This window comes from Oncorhynchus masou, chromosome 24 (assembly GCF_036934945.1).
Source record: "Oncorhynchus masou masou isolate Uvic2021 chromosome 24, UVic_Omas_1.1, whole genome shotgun sequence".
Taxonomy (NCBI): Eukaryota; Metazoa; Chordata; class Actinopteri; order Salmoniformes; family Salmonidae; genus Oncorhynchus; species Oncorhynchus masou.
The window spans coordinates 4,812,149-4,835,810 of NC_088235.1; the positions used below are offsets into that span (position 1 = coordinate 4,812,149).

Below are 23,662 nucleotides of genomic sequence, written 5' to 3' on the forward strand. Positions count from 1 at the left end.
CCACAGCCCAGAACTCTATAGAGCCACAGCCCAGAACTGTATAGAGCCACAGCCCAGCAATCTATAGAGCCACAGCCCAGAACTGTATAGAGCCACAGCCCAGCAATCTATAGAGCCACAGCCCAGAACTGTATAGAGCCACAGCCCAGCAATCTATAGAGCCACAGCCCAGAACTGTATAGAGCCACAGCCCAGCAATCTATAGAGCCACAGCCCAGAACTGTATAGAGCCACAGCCCAGAACACTATAGAGCCACAGCCCAGAACTGTATAGAGCCACAGCCCAGCAATCTATAGAGCCATAGCCCAGAACACTATAGAGCCACAGCCCAGAACTGTATAGAGCCACAGCCCAGCAATCTATAGAGCCATAGCCCAGAACTGTATAGAGCCACAGCCCAGAACTGTATAGAGCCACAGCCCAGAACACTATAGAGCCACAGCCCAGAACTGTATAGAGCCACAGCCCAGCAATCTATAGAGCCATAGCCCAGAACTCTATAGAGCCACAGCCCAGAACTGTATAGAGCCACAGCCCAGAACGCGATAGAGCCATAGCCCAGAACTCTATAGAGCCACAGCCCAGAACACTATAGAGCCACAGCCCAGAACACTATAGAGCCATAGCACAGAACACTATAGAGCCACAGCCCAGAACTGTATAGAGCCACAGCCCAGAACACTATAGAGCCACAGCCCAGAACACTATAGAGCCATAGCACAGAACTGTATAGAGCCACAGCCCAGAACTGTATAGAGCCATAGCCCAGAACTGTATAGAGCCATAGCCCAGAACTGTATAGAGCCACAGCCCAGAACACTATAGAGCCACAGCCCAGAACACTATAGAGCCATAGCCCAGAACTGTATAGAGCCATAGCCCAGAACACTATAGAGCCACAGCCCAGAACTGTATAGAGCCACAGCCCAGAACTGTATAGAGCCATAGCCCAGAACTCTATAGAGCCATAGCCCAGAACTGTATAGAGCCACAGCCCAGAACTGTATAGAGCCACAGCCCAGGGCCCAGATTCATAAAACAAGCTTCTTAAGCTTCTTAATAAGACAAAAAGAAGTTCATAAGATAGTTCGTAGGTGCATATCCTCAATAATATCTTAAGATTTAATGATTTTCTTCGGAACTGTTTATCGTTGTCTCTGATTGGGGATCGTATGTCACGGCTTTCGTTGTGGGAAGGAGGAGCGGACCAAAATGCAACGTTGTTGTTATTTATTTTATTTTAATAAAGAAACTATACACGATAAACTAACAAAATAACAAACGTGCGAAAACCGAAAACAGCCCTATCAGGTGCAAAACACAGAGACAGGAACAATCACCCACAAACACACAGTGAAACCCAGGCTACCTAAATATGGTTCCCAATCAGAGACAATGACTAACACCTGCCTCTGATTAAGAACCATATCAGGCCAGACATAGAAATAGACAAACAAGACATCCAACATAGAATGCCCACTCCGATCACACCCTGACCAACCAAAACATAGAAACATACAAAGTAAACTATGGTCAGGTGTGACAGTACCCCCCCCCCCCCAAGGTGCGGACTCCGGCCGCAAAACCTGAACCTATCGGGGAGGGTCTGGGTGGGCATCTGTCCGCGGTGGCGGCTCTGGTGCTGGACGTGGCCCCCACTTCACCGTAGTCTTCCCCCACCTTGTCCGCTTCCGTGACCTCCTAGCCACGGCAACCCTACTTAATTTACACGGGACAGAGGGGCAGCTCGAGACAGAGGGGCAGCTCGGGTCAGAGGGGCAGCTCGGGTCAGAGGGGCAGCTCGGGTCAGAGGGGCAGCTCGGGTCAGAGGGGCAGCTCGGGACAGAGTGGCTCTTCAGACTCCGGCAGCAGCGCCGGACAGGCGGGAGACTCCGGCAGCAGTGCCGGACAGGCGGGAGACTCCGGCAGCAGCGCCGGACAGGCGGGAGACTCCGGCAGCAGCGCCGGACAGGCGGGAGACTCCGGCAGCACAGGAGAGGAGGAAAGCCCTGGCAGATCCTGGCTGACTGGCGGATCTGGAAGAGTCTGGCTGACTGGCGGATCTGGAAGAGTCTGGCAGACTGGCGGATCTGGAAGAGTCTGGCTGACTGGCGGATCTGGAAGAGTCTGGCTGACTGGCAGATCTGGAAGAGTCTGGTTGACTGGCAGATCTGGAAGAGTCTGGTTGACTGGCGGATCTGGAAGAGTCTGGTTGATTGGCAAATCTGGAAGAGTCTGGTTGACTGGCAGATCTGGAAGAGTCTGGCTGACTGGCAGATCAGGAAGAGTCTGGCTGACTGGCGGATCCTGGCAGACTGACGGCTCTGGCTGCTCCATGCCGACTGGCAGCTCTGGCTGCTCCATGCTGACTGGCGGCTCTGGCTGCTCCATGCTGACTGGCGGCTCTGGCTGCTCCATGCTGACTGGCAGCTCTGGCGGCTTCTTGCAGACTGACAGCTCTGGCGGCTTCTTACAGACTGGCAGCTCTGGCTGCTCCTTGCAGACTGGCAGCTCTGGCAGCTCCTTGCAGACTGGCAGCTCCTTGCAGACTGGCAGCTCCTTGCAGACTGGCAGCGCCTTGCAGACTGGCAGCGCCTTGCAGACTGGCTGCTCCATGCAGACTGACAGCTCTGGCTGCTCCATGCAGACTGACAACTCTGGCTGCTCCATGCAGACTGACAGCTCTGGCTGCTCCATGCAGGCTGGCAGCTCTGGCTGCGCTAAACAGGCAGGAGACTCCAGCAACGCAGGAGAGGAGGAAGGCTCTGGCTGCGCTAAACAGGCGGGAGACTCCAGCAGCGCTGTAGAGGAGGAATGCTCTGGCTGCGCTGAACAGGCGGGAGACTCCGGCAGCGCAGGAGAGGAGAAAGGCTCCGGCAGCGCTGGAGAGGCGAGAGGCTCCGGCAGCGCAGGAGAGGAGGAAGGCTCGGGCAGCGCTGAAAAGGCGGGAGACTCCGGCAGCGCAGGAGAGGAGAAAGGCTCCGGTAGCGCTGGAGAGGCGAGGCGCACTGTAGGCCTGATGCGTGGTGCTGGCACTGGTGGTACTGGGCCGAGGACACGCACAGGAAGCCTGGTGTGGAGAGCTGCCACCGGAGGACTGATGTGTGGAGGTGGCACTGGATAGACCGGACCGTGCAGGCGCACTGGAGCTCTTGAGCACCGAGCCTGCCCAACCTTACCTGGCTCGATGCCCACTCTAGCCCGGCCAATACGAGGAGCTGGTATGTACCGCACCGGGCTATGCACCCGCACTGGAGACACCGTGTACTCCACAGCATAACTAGCCCTCCGGTAAGCACAGGAAGTTTGCGCAGGTCTCCTACCTGGCGTAGCCCTACTCCCTGTGAGCCCCCCCCCCAAGACATTTTTAGGGCTGACTCTCGGGCTTCCTTCCGTGCTGCTGTGCTTGCTTCGCCATCTCCATTCTCTTATAACCCTCTTCGCACTGCTCCAGTGAATCCCAGGCGGGCTCCAGCACTCTCCCTGGGTCGACCGCCCACCTGTCTATTTCCTCCCAAGTAGTGTAGTCCCGATATTGTTGCTCCTGCTGCCGCTGTTGCTTCTCCTCATACCAGCGCCTCTCAGCTCTCGCCGCCTCCAGTTCTTCTTTGGGGCTTTGATATTCTCCAGGCTGATCCCAGGGTCCTTCTCCAAACATTTCGTCCTCCCATGTCCATTCCTCCCTTTATTGCTCCTGCCTGTTACCACGCCGCTTGGTCCTGTTATGGTGGGTGATTCTGTCATGGCTTTCGTTGTGGGAAGGAGGAGCGGATCAAAATGCAGCGTGGTTGTTATTCATTTTATTTTAATAAAGAAACTATACACGATAAACTAACAAAATAACAAACATGCGAAAACCTAAACAGCCCAATCTGGTGCAAAACACAGAGACGGGAACAATCACCCACAAACACACAGTGAAACCCAGGCTACCTAAATATGGTTCCCAATCAGAGACAATGACTAACACCTGCCTCTAATTGAGAACCATATCAGGCCAGACATAGAAATAGACAAACAAGACATCCAACATAGAATGCCCACTGGGCATTCTATGTTTTGTTCTATGTTTTGTATTTCTATGTGTTTAGCCTGGTATGGTTCCCAATCAGAGGCAGCCTGTCAATCGTTGTCTCTGATTGAGAACCATACTTAGGCAGCCTGGTTTCGCCCTTGAGATGTGGGTAGTTGTTTTCTGTTTTGTGTGTATCACCTGACAGAACTGTTTCGTTCTCGTTATTCCTCGTTGTTATTTTGTTTAGTGTTCAGTTTTGATTAAATTTCCAACATGAACACTTACCACGCTGCGTTTTGGTCTACTCCTTCTTCCACCAACGAAAACCGTCAGCAGAACCAGATGGGGCAGCAGTCTAGTTACTCTTTATACTTTGGAATTATTAACTTATTTCAGTGCTTTTATTTCAGTTTCATTTGAATTCCATTCCAATGAGGCCTTATGAATACTGCATTATGTATTTTGCTAATGTACAACACGCCCACGATAAGTGCCTGTGGGTTAATTGTAGCAGATTACTGAAATACATACAGTACTTCCTCTTCATTGTTATACTGTGTTTTCTGTCTGTTTTCATAGAGAGAGTGGAGGAGGGGTCGCTTGCTGTTTTATCCCATGGTGATACATATTCACATATTCATAGTTAACCTGTAGGTCCCATAGGGCTCTGGTCAAAAGTGGTGCACTTTGTAGGGATTAGGGTTCCATTTGGGAAGCATACCAGTATTTACATGTTGACTTACAAGGATGGTGGGTATTTACAGAGGAGCATTTTAACATTCAATATTTATGAACATATGAACTACATCTATTAATAGGATAATGTATTAAAGTAAACCAGATTATGAGGAGTTTATATTTCTAAAGCCCAAACCCATCTCCCCTGGTCGGTGGCACTGTTCCGCTCTGACTGTCTGTGTCCAAAATGGACCCCTATTCTCTATTTATAGTGCAGTTCTACTAACTGGGGCTCATAGGGCTCTGGTCAAAAGTAGCATACGACACAGGGACAATAGTGTGCTATTTGGGTCGCAGACTGATTATACGACAAGACAACCAACAGCACATTGTCAATCTGATAGTGTGCGAGAGGTGTAGTGAAGACCTGGCTGTTCCCAGCGGGGTGTGGGTTCTCTCCTCTCTCATCTCTCCTCTCTCTATCAGTCCGTTTGTGACGGGCTGATTTCCACACGCTATGAAGTGGTCCTCTATGACTCAGTTAGTAGAACAAGGCGTTTGCAACGGCACGGTTGTGTGTTCGATTCCCGGTGGGGCTGAAACCGATATATAAAATGCACGTACACAATCTCTGTGAGTCGCATTGGATGAAAGCGGCTGCTAAATTCGATATATTACGCCCTGAATGCAGCCAGAGACAGACATCACGCTGCCTCATGATGATAGAAGTCTCTCCTCTGGTCTTTGAGAGCGTGAAGATGACTTGATGACGGCGTGTTCCATAGAATCAGAATAGAAAATAGATGGTATTGATCTATGATGGGGTGTTCTGTCGTCTCAAGGCCTCCTCTCATCTCAGACTTTCATCAATAGCTGCTGCTATCTCCTCAGAAGGATAATCTTTCGGATCAGGGACTTTCTCGACTACTTTCATAGGGTGTGTCCAAAATCGCATCCTATTCCCTATTTATATATTTGAGCCCTATGGGACATGGTTAAAAGTAGTGCACTATATAGGGAATAGGGTGCCACTTGGAATGCAGAAACACTCCCGTCACTGTGACAGTCAGGCTTTCATAGATAGTCCTATTAGCCTGATGTGGGAGTTCTGTTAAATTGGGTCAATCAGATCACACTCTGTGCACACAGCGCTGGTATTCATGATCCTCGAAGAGACCTCCTACAGAGCACAGAGTAGTCTCAGTGGAATTAAGGAGATTAAGAACACATGCCAAATGGTACCCTACTCTCTATATAGGGCCCGATAGTCCCCTTGGTCAAACATAGTGCACTCTGGGTAAAGAATGCCATTTGGGATGCGGGACTAAGCCTGTTCATGGTTCTCTACGGTGTTGTCACCAGGCTGTTTTCACACCAAGCCCTAAACGCTGGACTGAAGGTTCTTCTGAATCAGCATAATAAACGCTATAATCTGTTATTGCTGATATCCACTCTTGAGGTTTTTTTTATTCTTCTGCATTGCTTTTGCCGTCTGTGAATAGTGTGAAATAATGGGATGGCTGACTGGGTGTTATAATGTAACATATTGTTAAACCCCCACCTTAAAACATATTACAATTTACTACATACTATAGAATTCTGCAGTACGCTGTAATATACTGTAGAATACTACACTACACACTGATATATTCCTCAATCATGTGTAGTACTTACTATAAAATGTTGCAGTATACTGTAGAATACTATAGTAAATACTACAGTAGTGTCTTTTTTTAAACTATAGTAAATCATACAGTAGTGTCTGCAAAAAGACATTACACTTTTTTTAACTATAGTAAATACCACAGTATTTAATATACATACAACCCTGCCCATTCCCTTCCCCCATAATGCAGTTTGTGCCATCCATAAGTGAGAAACCTACATGCCAAGTACAGACCATATAATGTGTTACCTACAGGTTCAAGTAAAGAACATAATCTCTGACCTCTCCATTCAGACCCCAGTCCTGCCTACCTACAGGTTCTAGTAAAGAACATAATCTCTGACCTCTCCATTCAGACCCCAGTCCTGCCTACCTACAGGTTCTAGTAAAGAACATCATCTCTGACCTCTCCATTCAGACCCCAGTCCTGCCTACCTACAGGTTTTAGTAAAGAACATAATCTCTGACCTCTCCATTCAGACCCCAGTCCTGCCTACCTACAGGTTCTAGTAGAGAACAGAATCTCTGACCTCTCCATTCAGACCCCAGTCCTGCCTACAGGGTGAAACAAAACATTAGGCCAGTGTTCTTAATGTTTTTGTTACCCTCAGTGATAACGACACTATATATTGAATGGGGTATGTTTGACACTCAACCATTCCATTGAACGTACCGTTTCCCAGACCTTGAACGCATGGCTGTTGTATAACTATTGTGGGTTGATTGCTTAGCAGTCCACACACCAGCTTAAACAACTTTACAACATTAGCAAACGTTGTACAATTTAATGTTTTGATTGTTCCCATGAAGATGAAATATGTTGACTTTTGTGGAAACATGTTGTTTCTCCACATTGGCAATGTGTTTTTTGTTGTTGTTGTTGTTGATGATGTTGTTGCTGGGTTTTTGTAGCGATTGTTATAAAAATTCCTAATTTGCATTATACATGTCTGTTCCAGCCTTTTGACAACAGACAAAAAAGAAACAATATACATATTCATAAAGACAGGCAGACAGGCAGCTGGATTAACTGAGCTTGGGTAATTTCCATCAACCCTTGGCTTATTCCAAACACAATTAACCTTTCCAAACAAACTGCACTTATCAGGGAGAATTCGCCAGGCAGACGGGAAGGGTGGAATATAAAAGAGACCACATGTTGCGTTTTGCAAAATGAGCCTGGAGCTGTGTTGACATTACTAATAAATATATATATATATATATCTGCTTTGAAAGAAACTCTGCAATCAATATGTTGTTGTTATTGTAAAAAATATATATATAATGTATTCTAAATGACTTGCTTGGTTAAATAAAGGCAAAATAAAACATGTACTGTCGATAATGGAGTTGATGTGACGTAAGTATGTTTAGTTATAATCGGTTACAAAGGTGAGTTAACTTTAAACGACATGAGTTGTCTCAACTTGACATACTGACGGGCTGCTTCCACGCTGTTTCTGATACAGTTTTGAAAATGTTTGATTTGTATTTATTTGATGTATTATAATGGCCGTTATCTGACGCCTACGACAACAGCTCGTCTTACTGGGGACCGACACATCGACCAAAAGACATTACTAACAAAACACTTTGGAGTTGACATACATTTAAAAAACATAGACGTCCACTGTGTGTGTGTGTGTGTGTGTGTGTGTGTGTGTGTGTGTGTGTGTGTGTGTGTGTGTGCATCTGTCTCAAACATAATGTCTGTTAACAAGGCAAATACCCTCTTCTACATAGATCCAGCCTGAATAGACCTGAGCCAGTAGATATGAACCAATAGATATGAGCCAGTACATTGAGCCAGTAGATCTGAACCAGTAGATATGAGCCAGTAGATATGAGCCAGTAGGTATGAACCAATATATATGAGCCAGTACATTGAGCCAGTAGATCTGAGCCAGTAGATCTGAGCCAGTAGATATGAGCCAGTAGATATGAACCAGTAGATCTGAGCCAGTAGATATGAGCCAGTAGATATGAACCAATAGATATGAGCCAGTAGATATGAGCCAGTACATTGAGCCAGTAGATATGAACCAATAGATATGAGCCAGTACATTGAGCCAGTAGATATGAGCCAGTAGATATGAACCAATAGATATGAGCCAGTAGATATGAGCCAGTACATTGAGCCAGTAGATATGAGCCAGTAGATATGAACCAATAGATATGAGCCAGTAGATATGAGCCAGTACATTGAGCCAGTAGATATGAACCAATAGATATGAGCCAGTACATTGAGCCAGTAGATATGAGCCAGTAGATATGAACCAATAGATATGAGCCAGTAGATATGAGCCAGTACATTGAGCCAGTAGATCTGAGCCAGTAGATATGAGCCAGTAGATATGAACCAATAGATATGAGCCAGTAGATATGAGCCAGTAGATATGAACCAATAGATATGAGCCAGTAGATATGAGCCAGTAGATATGAACCAGTAGATATGAGCCAGTAGATATGAACCAATAGATATGAGCCAGTAGATCTGAACCAGTAGATATGAGCCAGTAGATATGAACCAATAGATATGAGCCAGTAGATATGAGCCAGTAGATATGAACCAGTAGATATGAGCCAGTACATTGAGCCAATAGATATGAGCCAGTAGATCTGAGCCAGTAGATATGAGCGAGTAGATATGAGCCAGTACATTGAGCCAGTAGATATGAACCAGTAGATATGAACCAGTAGATATGAACCAGTAGATATGAGCCAATAGATCTGAACCAGTAGATATGAACCAGTGGATCTGAACCAGTAAATATGAGCCAATAGATCAGAACCAGTAGATATGAACCAGTAGATATGAACCAGTAGATATGAGCCAATAGATCTGAACCAGTAGATATGGACCAGTGGATCTGAACCAGTAGATATGAGCCAATAGATCTGAACCATTAGATATGAACCAGTAGATATGAACCAGTAGATATGAGCCAGTAGATCTGAACCAGTAGATATGAACCAGTAGATATGAACCAGTAGATATGAACCAGTAGATATGAGCCAGTAGATATGAACGAGTAGATATGAGCCAGTAGATATGAACCAGTAGATATGAACCAGTAGATATGAACCAGTAGATATGAGCCAGTAGATCTGAACCAGTGGATATGAACCAGTAGATTTGAACCAGTAGCTGAAACACAAAGTGTGCATACCATATAGCACCCTTTTCCCTTTGTACGCTGGCCTAAAGTAGTGAACTACAGTATATAGGTATAAGGTGTTCTTTGGGATAAAACCCAGGGTGCTGAAGAGTTAACTGATGTGACCACCTCACCGTCTCTCCCAGGAGCCTCACACACAGTGCCGGACGACTGGGTTTCATGTAGTTGGGCTGCCTTTGTGCCGACTCACTGCCCAACCCCGTCCCTTACCAGTAGCCTGGTCCCAGATCTGTCTGTTTGTGTGTTTCTGTCTGGATAACTAAATGGTTATTGTCACGCTATGTACAACTGAGGATCCCGTTCCTCCTAGGGCCCAACCCTGCCCCTGTTTGACCTGCAGGATATGTCTGGTAACTTACCCTGTCCCTGTTTGACCTACAGGATATGTCTGGTAACTTACCCTGTCCCTGTTGTTTGACCTAAAGGATATGTCTGGTAACTTACCCTGTCCCTGTTTGACCTACAGGATATGTCTGGTAACTTACCCTGTCCCTGTTTGACCTACAGGATATGTCTGGTAACTTACCCTGTCCCTGTTTGACCTACAGGATATGTCTGGTAACTTACCCTGTCCCTGTTTGACCTACAGGATATGTCTGGTAACTTACCCTGTCCCTGTTTGACCTACAGGATATGTCTGGTAACTTACCCTGTCCCTGTTTGACCTACAGGATATGTCTGGTAACTTACCCTGTCCCTGTTTGACCTACAGGATATGTCTGGTAACTTACCCTGTCCCTGTTTGACCTACAGGATATGTCTGGTAACTTACCCTGTCCCTGTTTGACCTACAGGATATGTCTGGTAACTTACCCTGTCCCTGTTTGACCTACAGGATATGTCTGGTAACTTACCCTGTCCCTGTTTGACCTACAGGATATGTCTGGTAACTTACCCTGTCCCTGTTTGACCTGCAGGATATGTCTGGTAACTTACCCTGTCCCTGTTTGACCTATAGGATATGTCTGGTAACTTACCCTGTCCCTGTTTGACCTACAGGATATGTCTGGTAACTTACCCTGTCCCTGTTTGACCTACAGGATATGTCTGGTAACTTACCCTGTCCCTGTTTGACCTACAGGATATGTCTGGTAACTTACCCTGTCCCTGTTTGACCTACAGGATATGTCTGGTAACTTACCCTGTCTCTGTTTGACCTACAGGATATGTCTGGTAACTTACCCTGTCCCTGTTTGACCTACAGGATATGTCTGGTAACTTACCCTGTCCCTGTTTGACCTACAGGATATGTCTGGTAACTTACCCTGTCCCTGTTTGACCTACAGGATATGTCTGGTAACTTACCCTGTCCCTGTTTGACCTACAGGATATGTCTGGTAACTTACCCTGTCCCTGTTTGACCTACAGGATATGTCTGGTAACTTACCCTGTCCCTGTTTGACCTACAGGATATGTCTGGTAACTTACCCTGTCTCTGTTTGACCTACAGGATATGTCTGGTAACTTACCCTGTCCCTGTTTGACCTACAGGATATGTCTGGTAACTTACCCTGTCCCTGTTTGACCTACAGGATATGTCTGGTAACTTACCCTGTCCCTGTTTGACCTACAGGATATGTCTGGTAACTTACCCTGTCCCTGTTTGACCTACAGGATATGTCTGGTAACTTACCCTGTCCCTGTTTGACCTACAGGATATGTCTGGTAACTTACCCTGTCCCTGTTTGACCTACAGGATATGTCTGGTAACTTACCCTGTCCCTGTTTGACCTACAGGATATGTCTGGTAACTTACCCTGTCCCTGTTTGACCTACAGGATATGTCTGGTAACTTACCCTGTCCCTGTTTGACCTACAGGATATGTCTGGTAACTTACCCTGTCCCTGTTTGACCTGCAGGATATGTCTGGTAACTTACCTTGTCCCTGTTTGACCTACAGGATATGTCTGGTAACTTACCCTGTCCCTGTTTGACCTACAGGATATGTCTGGTAACTTACCCTGTCCCTGTTTGACCTATAGGATATGTCTGGTAACTTACTCTGTCCCTGTTTGACCTACAGGATATGTCTGGTAACTTACCCTGTCCCTGTTTGACCTGCAGGATATGTCTGGTAACTTACCCTGTCCCTGTTTGACCTACAGGATATGTCTGGTAACTTACCCTGTCCCTGTTTGACCTACAGGATATGTCTGGTAACTTACCCTGTCCCTGTTTGACCTACAGGATATGTCTGGTAACTTACCCTGTCCCTGTTTGACCTACAGGATATGTCTGGTAACTTACCCTGTCCCTGTTTGACCTACAGGATATGTCTGGTAACTTACCCTGTCCCTGTTTGACCTACAGGATATGTCTGGTAACTTACCCTGTCCCTGTTTGACCTACAGGATATGTCTGGTAACTTACCCTGTCCCTGTTTGACCTACAGGATATGTCTGGTAACTTACCCTGTCCCTGTTTGACCTACAGGATATGTCTGGTAACTTACCCTGTCCCTGTTTGACCTACAGGATATGTCTGGTAACTTACCCTGTCCCTGTTTGACCTACAGGATATGTCTGGTAACTTACCCTGTCCCTGTTTGACCTACAGGATATGTCTGGTAACTTACCCTGTCTCTGTTTGACCTGCAGGATATGTCTGGTAACTTACCCTGTCCCTGTTTGACCTACAGGATATGTCTGGTAACTTACCCTGTCCCTGTTTGACCTACAGGATATGTCTGGTAACTTACCCTGTCCCTGTTTGACCTACAGGATATGTCTGGTAACTTACCCTGTCCCTGTTTGACCTACAGGATATGTCTGGTAACTTACCCTGTCCCTGTTTGACCTACAGGATATGTCTGGTAACGTACCCTGTCCCTGTTTGACCTACAGGATATGTCTGGTAACTTACCCTGTCCCTGTTTGACCTACAGGATATGTCTGGTAACTTACCCTGTCCCTGTTTGACCTACAGGATATGTCTGGTAACTTACCCTGTCCCTGTTTGACCTACAGGATATGTCTGGTAACTTACCCTGTCCCTGTTTGACCTACAGGATATGTCTGGTAACTTACCCTGTCCCTGTTTGACCTACAGGATATGTCTGGTAACTTACTCTGTCCCTGTTTGACCTACAGGATATGTCTGGTAACTTACCCTGTCCCTGTTTGACCTGCAGGATATGTCTGGTAACTTACCCTGTCCCTGTTTGACCTACAGGATATGTCTTGTAACTTACCCTGTCCCTGTTTGACCTACAGGATATGTCTGGTAACTTACCCTGTCCCTGTTTGACCTGCAGGATATGTCTGGTAACTTACTCTGTCCCTGTTTGACCTACAGGATATGTCTGGTAACTTACCCTGTCCCTGTTTGACCTACAGGATATGTCTGGTAACTTACCCTGTCCCTGTTTGACCTACAGGATATGTCTGGTAACTTACCCTGTCCCTGTTTGACCTACAGGATATGTCTGGTAACTTACTCTGTCCCTGTTTGACCTACAGGATATGTCTGGTAACTTACCCTGTCCCTGTTTGACCTACAGGATATGTCTGGTAACTTACCCTGTCTCTGTTTGACCTACAGGATATGTCTGGTAACTCACCCTGTCCCTGTTTGACCTACAGGATATGTCTGGTAACTTACCCTGTCCCTGTTTGACCTATAGGATATGTCTGGTAACTTACCCTGTCCCTGTTTGACCTACAGGATATGTCTGGTAACTTACCCTGTCCCTGTTTGACCTACAGGATATGTCTGGTAACTTACCCTGTCCCTGTTTGACCTACAGGATATGTCTGGTAACTTACCCTGTCCCTGTTTGACCTATAGGATATGTCTGGTAACTTACCCTGTCCCTGTTTGACCTACAGGATATGTCTGGTAACTTACTCTGTCCCTGTTTGACCTACAGGATATGTCTGGTAACTTACCCTGTCCCTGTTAGACCTACAGGATATGTCTGGTAACTTACCCTGTCCCTGTTTGACCTACAGGATATGTCTGGTAACTTACCCTGTCCCTGTTTGACCTGCAGGATATGTCTGGTAACTTACCCTGTTGTTTGACCTACAGGATATGTCTGGTAACTCACCTTGTCCCTGTTTGACCTACAGGATATGTCTGGTAACTTACCCTGTCCCTGTTTGACCTACAGGATATGTCTGGTAACTTACCCTGTCCCTGTTTGACCTACAGGATATGTCTGGTAACTTACCCTGTCCCTGTTTGACCTACAGGATATGTCTGGTAACTTACTCTGTCCCTGTTTGACCTACAGGATATGTCTGGTAACTTACCCTGTCCCTGTTTGACCTACAGGATATGTCTGGTAACTTACTCTGTCCCTGTTTGACCTACAGGATATGTCTGGTAACTTACCCTGTCCCTGTTTGACCTACAGGATATGTCTGGTAACTTACCCTGTCCCTGTTTGACCTATAGGATATGTCTGGTAACTTACCCTGTCCCTGTTTGACCTACAGGATATGTCTGGTAACTTACCCTGTCCCTGTTTGACCTATAGGATATGTCTGGTAACTTACCCTGTCCCTGTTTGACCTACAGGATATGTCTGGTAACTTACCCTGTCCCTGTTTGACCTACAGGATATGTCTGGTAACTTACTCTGTCCCTGTTTGACCTACAGGATATGTCTGGTAACTTACTCTGTCTCTGTTTGACCTATAGGATATGTCTGGTAACTTACCCTGTCCCTGTTTGACCTACAGGATATGTCTGGTAACTCACCCTGTCCCTGTTTGACCTGCAGGATATGTCTGGTAACTTACCCTGTCCCTGTTTGACCTACAGGATATGTCTGGTAACTTACCCTGTCCCTGTTTGACCTACAGGATATGTCTGGTAACTTACCCTGTCCCTGTTTGACCTACAGGATATGTCTGGTAACTTACCCTGTCCCTGTTTGACCTACAGGATATGTCTGGTAACTTACCCTGTCCCTGTTTGACCTACAGGATATGTCTGGTAACTTACCCTGTCCCTGTTTGACCTACAGGATATGTCTGGTAACTTACCCTGTCCCTGTTTGAACTACAGGATATGTCTGGTAACTTACCCTGTCCCTGTTTGACCTGCAGGATATGTCTGGTAACTTACTCTGTCCCTGTTTGACCTACAGGATATGTCTGGTAACTTACCCTGTCCCTGTTTGACCTACATGATATGTCTGGTAACTTACCCTGTCCCTGTTTGACCTACAGGATATGTCTGGTAACTTACCCTGTCCCTGTTTGAACTACAGGATATGTCTGGTAACTTACCCTGTCCCTGTTTGAACTACAGGATATGTCTGGTAACTTACCCTGTCCCTGTTTGAACTACAGGATATGTCTGGTAACTTACCCTGTCTCTGTTTGACCTACAGGATATGTCTGGTAACTTACTCTGTCCCTGTTTGACCTGCAGGATCCAGTGCCACCTGGGAGGGCCTGATAGGACCCATGCTGCCAGCCCAGTTTGCTCGGGTGACATCACTGTCAGCGCCAGGTGTTGCTCTCATGACCGGAGACTGGAGACCCCACTCAACATCAGGTTTGGCCATGTCAATCAATCAATCAATCAATCAATTCATCAGGGTTGGCACTGTCAATCAATCATTCAATAAATTCACCAGGTTTGGCCCTGTCAATCAATAAATCAATCAATCAATTCATCAGGTTTGGCCATGTCAATCAATCAATCAATTAATCAATCAATTCATCAGGTTTGTCCCTGTCAATCAATCAATCAATCATTTTTGGCCTGTCAATCAATCAATTTATCACGTTGGATATGTCAGTCAATCACTATATCAATTAATACCCGGTTTCATGTTTTTGTACATACTGTATATTCATGTATTTATGAAAATATTGTACTGCATAATACACTCGTAGAGGCCCCTTTTATATTTGTCAGACTGAATAGTTGGTGCTTGAAATAAGCATTTAGTCCTACACTCTGTGAAGAATATATTTGAACGTAAATAATGTCATCATGGTAAGAAACGTTCCTATTTCTTCCAGTAGGAGAACAGATCTACTGTACCGTGGGCTTCGTAGGCCTTTATATCTCTGTTTTCGGGGAGGTTGTCATCTCCACATCAAATCATCAAATCAAATCAAATTTATTTATATAGCCCTTCGTACATCAGCTGATATCTCAAAGTGCTGTACAGAAACCCAGCCTAAAACCCCAAACAGCAAGCAATGCAGGTGTAGATGCACGGTGGCTAGGAAAAACTCCCTAGAAAAGCCAAAACCTAGGAAGAAACCTAGAGAGGAACCAGGCTATGTGGGGTGGCCAGTCCTCTTCTGGCTGTGCCGGGTGGAGATTATAACAGAACATGGCCAAGATGTTCAAATGTCTTCTTTCATCCTTCCTCATGTCTGGATAGCGGCTGAACCAATCTGTCCGTCATTGATTTACAGTGTACCGTGTAAAGAGATGTATCACTGTGGTGAGACAGACAGCCCTCCTTCACTCCACTCTCAGTCCAGTAAACAGACAGTGGGGAGAACTAGTATTTGCTACACTGCCGATTTTGCAGGTTTTCCTACTTACAAAAGCATGTAGAGGTCTGTCATTTTTTTTATCAGAGTTACACTTCAACTGTGAGAGACGGAATCTAAAACAAAAATGCAGGAACTTGTTCTCCCCACTGTATCTCCTGTGAGTACATGCATCTCCCATGAGTACTGTAGAAACAGACTGTGGTCCTGTGTGTGTGTGCAAGTGTGTGTGTGTGTGTGTGTGTGTGTGTGTGTGTGTGTGTGTGTGTGTGTGTGTGTGTGTGTGTGTGTGTGTGTGTGTGTGTGTGTGTGTGTGTGTGTGTGTGTGTGTGCAAGTGTGTGTGTGTGTGTGTGCGTGTGTGTGTGTGCAAGTGTGTGTGTATGTGTGTGTGTGTGTGTGTGTGTGTGTGTGTGTGTGTGTGTGTGTGTGTGTGTGTGTGCGTGCGTGCGTGTGTGTGTGTGTGTTCGTGCGTGCATGTGTATGTGTGTGTGTGTGTGCGTGTGTGTGTGTGTGTGTGTGTGTGTGTGTGCATGTCTCAGACTCTAGTAAGGTATCAGATCATCTCAGTATACATTATTACATCTGTTTGTTCATCATCTACAGTCCTTGAGTGCAACATTTTAACATGTTTGAGCAAGTGGTCAGTGCTCTAAAACATATTACCTCAATTACCTCGACTAACCAGTGCCCCTGCACATTGACTCTGTACAGGTACCCCTTGTATATCGTCTTGCTATTGTTATTTTACTGCTGCTCTTTAAATACTTGTTACTTTTATTTCTTAATCTTAGTTGATTCATTTTTTTTAAACTGCATTGTTGGTTAGGGGCTCGTAAGTAAGCATTTCACTGTAAGGCATGTTGTATTCAGCATTTCACTGTAAGGTCTGTTGTATTCAGCGTTTCACTGTAAGGTCTGTTGTATTCAGCGTTTCACTGTAAGGTCTGTTGTATTCAGCGTTTCACTGTAAGGTCTGCTGTATTCAGCGTTTCACTGTAAGGTCTGTTGAATTCAGCGTTTCACTGTAAGGTCTGTTGTATTCAGCGTTTCACTGTACGGTCTGTTGTAGTCAGCGTTTCACTGTAAGGTCTGCTGTATTCAGCGTTTCACTGTAAGGTCTGTTGTAGTCAGCATTTCACTGTAAGGTCTGTTGTATTCAGCGTTTCACTGTAAGGCATGTTGTATTCAGCATTTCACTGTAAGGTCTGTTGTATTCAGCGTTTCACTGTAAGGTCTGTTGTATTCAGCGTTTCACTGTAAGGTCTGTTGTATTCAGCGTTTCACTGTAAGGTCTGCTGTATTCAGCGTTTCACTGTAAGGTCTGTTGAATTCAGCGTTTCACTGTAAGGTCTGTTGTATTCAGCGTTTCACTGTACGGTCTGTTGTAGTCAGCGTTTCACTGTAAGGTCTGCTGTATTCAGCGTTTCACTGTAAGGTCTGTTGTAGTCAGCATTTCACTGTAAGGTCTGTTGTATTCAGCGTTTCACTGTAAGGTCTGTTGTATTCAGCGTTTCACTGTAAGGTCTGTTGTATTCGACACATGTGACTCATAACATTTGATTTGATTCAGCCAACTTGACACAACTGAGAGAAGCATTGGAGTCATCACGGGCCAACATCCCTGTGGAACGCTTTAGACACCTTGTAGAGTCCATGTGCCGGTGAATTGAGGATGTTCTGAGGACAAAAGGGGGTGCAACTCAATATCAGGAAGGTGTTCCTAATATTTTGTCCACTCAGTGTGTACCTCTATGCTCTTACCATAGACATCCTTATGTTGCATATCTGTATGCTCGTACTATAGATCACTCTTAGCTGCATATTTCTATGCTCGTACTATAGATAACTCTATACTGCATATATCTATGCTCATACTATAGATAACTCTATACTGCATATTTCTATGCTCGTACTATAGATAACTCTATACTGCATATATCTATGCTCGTACTACAGATAACTCTATACTGCATATATCTATGCTCGTACTATAGATAACTCTATACTGCATATATCTATGCTCGTACTATAGATAACTCCATACTGCATATATCTATGCTCGTACTATAGATAACTCTATACTGCATATTTCTATGCTCGTACTATAGATAACTCTATACTGCATATATCTATGATCGTACTATAGATCACTCTTAGCTGCATATTTCTATGCTCGTACTATAGATAACTCTATACTGCATATATCTATGCTCGTACTATAGATAACTCTAAGCTGCATATATCTATGCTCGTACTATAGATAACTCTATACTGCATATATCTATGCTCGTATTGTAGATAACTCTATACTGCATATTTCTATGCTCGTACTATAGATAACTCTAAGCTGCATATTACTTTGTTAGTCTCATTCCTTACTATGTTTAGTGTTTAGTAAATATTGACACAACAGGAACATGGGTAGTGGCAGAATCCAATTTGTTCACCTTTTAGACTACCCATGGTGTATTGTCCTTCATTATAGCTCTCCTCTGTGTGTGTGTGTGTGTGTGTGCGTGTGTGTGTGTGTGTGTGTGTGTGTGTGTGTGTATGCGTGTGTGTGTGTATGCGTGTGCGTGTGCGTGTGTGTGTGTGTGCGTGTGCGTGCGTGCGAATGTGTGTGTGTGTGTGACTCCTAATTAGATTGCAGAAAACTAGTATTGATTTTGCTATTGTGCTCCATCAATATTCACACCGCCATCAGGCTGCAATAAATATCCCTGATTTGTTATGTCCCAGCTGGAATACATTCAATAACATACCTGTGGAAGATATTAAAATCAGTTCAACATTACTGCTGTATCCCTGAAAGGAATGTAGAAGATACTAAAATCAGGACAACATTGTACTGTATACCTGACAGGAATGTAGAAGATATTAAAATCAGTTCAACATTGTACTGTATACCTGACAGGAATGTAGAAGATATTAAAATCAGTTCAACATTGTACTGTATGCCTGACAGGAATGTAGAAGATATTAACATCAGTGTGTGTGTGTGTGCGTGTTAGCAAACCTGGAGGGTTTAAAATGAAAGCTTTGACACAGACAGTAATGTAGAACATTTAACACAGACAGTAATGTAGAACATTTGACACAGACAGGAATGTAGACCATTTGACACAGACAGTAATGTAGAACATTTAACACAGACAGTAATGTAGAACATTTAACACAGGCAGTAATGTAGAACATTTGACACAGACAGTAATGTAGAACATTTAACACAGACAGTAATGTAGAACATTTAACACAGACAGTAATGTAGAACATTTAACACAGACAGTAATGTAGAACATTTAACACAGACAGTAATGTAGAACATTTAACACAGACAGTAATGTAGAACATTTAACACAGACAGTAATGTAGAACATTTAACACAGACAGTAATGTAGAACATTTGACACAGACAGTAGTGTAGAACATTTGACACAGACAGTAGTGTAGAACATTTAACACAGACAGTAATGCTGAACATTTAACACAGACAGTAATGTTGAACATTTAACACAGACAGTAATGTAGAACATTTAACACAGACAGTAATGTAGAACATTTAACACAGACAGTAATGTAGAACGTTTAACACAGACAGTAATGTAGAACATTTAACACAGACAGTAATGTAGAACATTTACACAGACAGTAATGTAGAACATTTAACACAGACAGTAATGTAGAACATTTAACACAGACAGTAATGTAGAACATTTAACACAGACAGTAATGTAGAACATTTAACACAGACAGTAATGTAGAACATTTAACACAGACAGTAATGTAGAACATTTAACACAGACAGTAATGTAGAACATTTAACACAGACAGTAATGTAGAACATTTAACACAGACAGTAATGTAGAATGTTTAACACAGACAGTAATGTAGAACATTTAACACAGACAGTAATGTAGAACATTTACACAGACAGTAATGTAGAACATTTAACACAGACAGTAATTTAGAACATTTAACACAGACAGTAATGTAGAACATTTAACACAGACAGTAATGTAGAACATTTAACACAGACAGTAATGTAGAACATTTAACACAGACAGTAATGTAGAACATTTAACACAGACAGTAATGTAGAACATTTGACACAGACAGTAGTGTAGAACATTTAACACAGACAGTAATGCTGAACATTTAACACAGACAGTAATGTTGAACATTTAACACAGACAGTAATGTAGAACATTTGACACAGACAGTAATGTAGAACATTTAACACAGACAGTAATGTAGAACATTTAACACAGACAGTAATGTAGAACATTTAACACAGACAGTAATGTAGAACAATTAACACAGACAGTAATGTAGAACATTTAACACAGACAGTAATGTAGAACATTTAACACAGACAGTAATGTAGAACATTTAACACAGACAGTAATGTAGAACATTTAACACAGACAGTAATGTAGAACATTTGACACAGACAGTAGTGTAGAACATTTGACACAGACAGTAGTGTAGAACATTTAACACAGACAGTAATGCTGAACATTTAACACAGACAGTAATGTTGAACATTTAACACAGACAGTAATGTAGAACATTTAACACAGACAGTAATGTAGAACATTTAACACAGACAGTAATGTAGAACGTTTAACACAGACAGTAATGTAGAACATTTAACACAGACAGTAATGTAGAACATTTACACAGACAGTAATGTAGAACATTTAACACAGACAGTAATGTAGAACATTTAACACAGACAGTAATGTAGAACATTTAACACAGACAGTAATGTAGAACATTTAACACAGACAGTAATGTAGAACATTTAACACAGACAGTAATGTAGAACATTTAACACAGACAGTAATGTAGAACATTTAACACAGACGGTAATGTAGAATGTTTAACACAGACAGTAATGTAGAACATTTAACACAGACAGTAATGTAGAACATTTACACAGACAGTAATGTAGAACATTTAACACAGACAGTAATTTAGAACATTTAACACAGACAGTAATGTAGAACATTTAACACAGACAGTAATGTAGAACATTTAACACAGACAGTAATGTAGAACATTTAACACAGACAGTAATGTAGAACATTTAACACAGACAGTAATGTAGAACATTTGACACAGACAGTAGTGTAGAACATTTAACACAGACAGTAATGCTGAACATTTAACACAGACAGTAATGTTGAACATTTAACACAGACAGTAATGTAGAACATTTGACACAGACAGTAATGTAGAACATTTAACACAGACAGTAATGTAGAACATTTAACACAGACAGTAATGTAGAACATTTAACACAGACAGTAATGTAGAACAATTAACACAGACAGTAATGTAGAACATTTAACACAGACAGTAATGTAGAACATTTAACACAGACAGTAATGTAGAACATTTAACACAGACAGTAATGTAGAACATTTAACACAGACAGTAATGTAGAACATTTAACACAGACAGTAATGTAGAACATTTAACACAGACAGTAATGTAGAACGTTTAACACAGACAGTAATGTAGAACATTTAACACAGACAGTAATGTAGAACATTTACACAGACAGTAATGTAGAACATTTAACACAGACAGTAATTTAGAACATTTAACACAGACAGTAATGTAGAACATTTAACACAGACAGTAATGTAGAACATTTAACACAGACAGTAATGTAGAACATTTAACACAGACAGTAATGTAGAACATTTAACACAGACAGTAATGTAGAACATTTAACACAGACAGTAATGTAGAACATTTAACACAGACAGTAATGTAGAACATTTAACACAGACAGTAATGTAGAACATTTAACACAGACAGTAATGTAGAACGTTTAACACAGACAATAATGTAGAACATTTAACACAGACAGTAATGTAGAACATTTACACAGACAGTAATGTAGAACATTTAACACAGACAGTAATTTAGAACATTTAACACAGACAGTAATGTAGAACATTTAACACAGACAGTAATGTAGAACATTTAACACAGACAGTAATGTAGAACATTTAACACAGACAGTAATGTAGAACATTTGAGTGTTCAATTGAATCTGAATAATCTTTGGCCGCTGTTCCACTAACCGTTGTCTCCTATCATCATCACCCAGTACGTGTGTCCGTCTGTCTGCTTTGTCTTCTTGTGTTCTACACTCCTCCCAACCTCTAGCTGTAAAGACCTGCCTGAGAGGACAGGACAAGTCATCCACAGCTAGATTGATGTGATGTACCTCAGCACATTGACTGTGTACCGAAACCCTCCTGTTTAAATTGTATGTTTTTTCCCAATGCTCCTCTTTAATTGCTTGTTACTTTTATCTCTTATTTCTTATCTGTATTTTTTGTTGTTGTTTAAACTGTGCTGTCGGTTAGGGGCTCGTAAATCAGCATTTCACTGTAAGGTCTCCTCCAGCTGTTGTATTCGGCGCATGTGATCAATAACATTTGATTTGATGTGATGCGGATCCTGAACATATCATTTGAGTTGATTAGATCAGCTGACAATTCCATTGAGATAGATTTGCAATTTTATCATCATATTATACCAACAACAACAACAATAACAACAAAATCCAGTCCACAAGCTAATTCTCTGTCTCTCTCTCTTTACTCTTGCAGAGAAGCGGTTGTCCAGGAGAAGAGCGTCATGCGCTGCGACATTGGTGCTGCATACATTGCAGGAAACAACCCAGGAGAAACACACAGAGGTAGGTAGGTGGTCGTGTTAGACCTCAAACAGCACCCTATTCCCTATGTAGTGCACTACTTTTAACCAGAGCGCTATGGGCCCAGGTCAAACGTAGTGCACTAGGTTTATAAGGAAAGAGGGGGTTTCATTTGGGACGTACAATGTTCATTAACTTACACTGAAGCTGTGGCATAACGACATCGACCAGATCTAGGCCACATCCAACCACACCAGCTGATATCAAGGTTTTAGTGCTGTGTGCCGTAGTGAGACATGACAAATGGATCCGATGGAACAGAGGAAGAGTTCTACTTTGATAATCGATATCAGATGATGAGCAGTGGTATCATGTATTTTTTACTCCATACAAGTTCCTTGACACCCAACAGTACTCGTTACATTTTAAATCCTTAGCAGGACGAGAAAAATTGAATTATTCACGCACTTATCAAGAGAACATCCCTGGTCATCCCTACAGCCTCTGATTTGCCAGACTCACTAAACAGAGAACATCCCTGGTCTGGCAGACTCACTAAACAGAGAACATCCCTGGTCATCCCTACTGCCTCTGATCTGGAGGACTCAATAAACAGGGAACATCCCTGGTCATCCCTACAGCCTCTGATTTGCCAGACTCACTAAACAGAGAACATCCCTGGTCTGGCAGACTCACTAAACAGAGAACATCCCTGGTCTGACAGACTCACTAAACAGAGAACATCCCTGGTCATCCCTACAGCCTCTGATTTGCCAGACTCACTAAACAGGGAACATCCCTGGTCATCCCTACAGCCTCTGATTTGCCAGACTCACTAAACAGAGAACATCCCTGGTCTGGCAGACTCACTAAACAGAGAACATCCCTGGTCTGGCAGACTCACTAAACAGAGAACATCCCTGGTCTGACAGACTCACTAAACAGAGAACATCCCTGGTCATCCCTACTGCCTCT

At 43.4% G+C, this 23,662-nt stretch overlaps 1 protein-coding gene across 1 annotated transcript in view; it reads left to right on the forward strand.

Moving 5' to 3' along the window:
• LOC135513369 (transcription elongation regulator 1-like protein) overlaps window positions 1–23,662 on the forward strand; it is a 131,458-nt gene that overhangs the window by 75,243 nt on the left and 32,553 nt on the right. Inside the window, exons 2-3 of the mRNA XM_064936295.1 lie at window positions 14,923–15,048; window positions 22,641–22,729. Of these exons, the coding sequence (XP_064792367.1) occupies window positions 14,923–15,048; window positions 22,641–22,729 (215 nt within the window). The remainder of the gene's footprint in view (window positions 1–14,922; window positions 15,049–22,640; window positions 22,730–23,662) is intronic.